Source organism: Citrus clementina, unplaced genomic scaffold (genome assembly GCF_000493195.1).
Source record: "Citrus clementina cultivar Clemenules unplaced genomic scaffold, Citrus_clementina_v1.0 scaffold_5, whole genome shotgun sequence".
Lineage (NCBI taxonomy): Eukaryota > Viridiplantae > Streptophyta > Magnoliopsida > Sapindales > Rutaceae > Citrus > Citrus x clementina.
Window position 1 is genome coordinate 42,064,861 of NW_006262201.1, and position 1,531 is coordinate 42,066,391.

Consider the following 1,531-nt stretch of genomic DNA (forward strand, 5'->3'; position numbering starts at 1 on the left):
GCTTGTATAAATACTATTTTATAAATGCATTTTGTCTATAAGAATGTCTATACAATCTCGCAGTGAAGATCAAACCGGTACATACACCTATGCAGCAACTTAATGCAAGGGAATTGAGAAGCTAGCAAAATTTCTGGACATTGCACCCACAGGCCAGAACAGGGTTCAAGCTTCTCTTTCCAAATACTCAAGTAAAAATGCACCCCTACCATCACTCACATACACATAAAAGAGAAACTGCTCGGTTGTATCAAAGGACAAAACTCTGATCCAATATTATTGGGAAACTCCTCAAGTAGATGTATTAATTTAAACTGCATTAATTCTTAAAACTCTTAAAATAATGTCCAAAAATTTCCTGCTAGCAGCAAATATAAATCAAATAACAGGCTTTGTCACTGCTAACCAATTCAAGTGATGAACTTGAGAAACAATGCACAAGTTTAGGACATGCTCTTTCCTGAATCCAAACTACTTCCTTCCCCTGTTAAGCCTCTGCAGGTGGTAATTAATGCTTCCCCAAGGTTTTCTCTTTTTGTTAGTCTGCAAGAAAGGTATAAAAAACTAATTAACTGCTATATTGAAATATTGCAAGAGGATACTAATCAATATGTTGAAATAAGGCAAAACCAAAGCTAAATCACCTGTGCATCCATACAGGCACTCAAAAGTTCCTTTTGTCTAACACACTTCTCACTATTCATCTGGTTAAGAGACATGCAGTTGAGAAATGTTATCATTTCCTTCATGCAAGGTTTTGCGATATTACCAAATTTCTTAGGATTTATGTACAGAGTACCAGCTTTCCGACCCATTATTTTATGCTTCAGACTGCACATGTAAATACAGAGTACTGTTACTCGTGACAAAATATTCAGAACCACAGTGAGATGAACGTCAAAATACTCCTAAGGTTAAGACAATAAAGGACAGGGTGACAGCACCACAAGCAATGTTAAAGTCAAGAAATATTCTCTAGGTGCTTACTTCATATTCAACGTCACACATTTCTGCTTAAAGAAAAAAATAGTATGACTGAATTTTGCCAATAATAAAATCAACTGGATATCCTCAACAGTAACTTTCTGCACTTTCGCCAAAAGAAGAGCGAATTTATTGACTCCAAACTCAAAACAATCATTGATGTCAATAGTGGTTAATGAGGAAACTTGGACGCCACAGGTAAGTTCATGGATATTGAATTCAATTACAGAAGCAAATATTTGTGACTTCTTTAAATCTAGGAACTAATGCATTTGATATTTATTAATGCGCACCCCTTCTACAGCATATATATTATTTACTCAATGAATTACTAATATTTAGCTGAGATTCAAAGCACTACAAAGTTGGCCAGTTCCTCTTTCATGCTATATAGAAACCATCCAAATCATTTTAAACTAAAAGGCAGCAGTCTATATTTCAAACAGTTGAAGTTTAACCAATCTCCTCCACTCCACAATACTCAAATTCTTTTACCAATAGACACCATCAAATTGGTTAGGGAAGATCAATAATACAAAAATCGACC

The 1,531-nt window shown here is 34.9% G+C and overlaps 1 protein-coding gene across 2 annotated transcripts in view; it reads right to left on the reverse strand.

The window, feature by feature from the left end:
• Nucleotides 1–276: 276 nt before the first annotated feature.
• Nucleotides 277–1,531, reverse strand: part of LOC18041507 — a 2,237-nt gene continuing 982 nt past the window's right edge. For both annotated transcript variants that reach the window (XM_024184419.1, XM_006435140.2), the window contains exons 2-3: nt 645–831; nt 277–543 (exon numbers count right to left, since the gene is read on the reverse strand). In XM_024184419.1, coding sequence (XP_024040187.1) covers nt 472–543; nt 645–815 — 243 coding nt within the window. In that variant the 5' untranslated portion in view covers nt 816–831 and the 3' untranslated portion in view covers nt 277–471. The remainder of the gene's footprint in view (nt 544–644; nt 832–1,531) is intronic.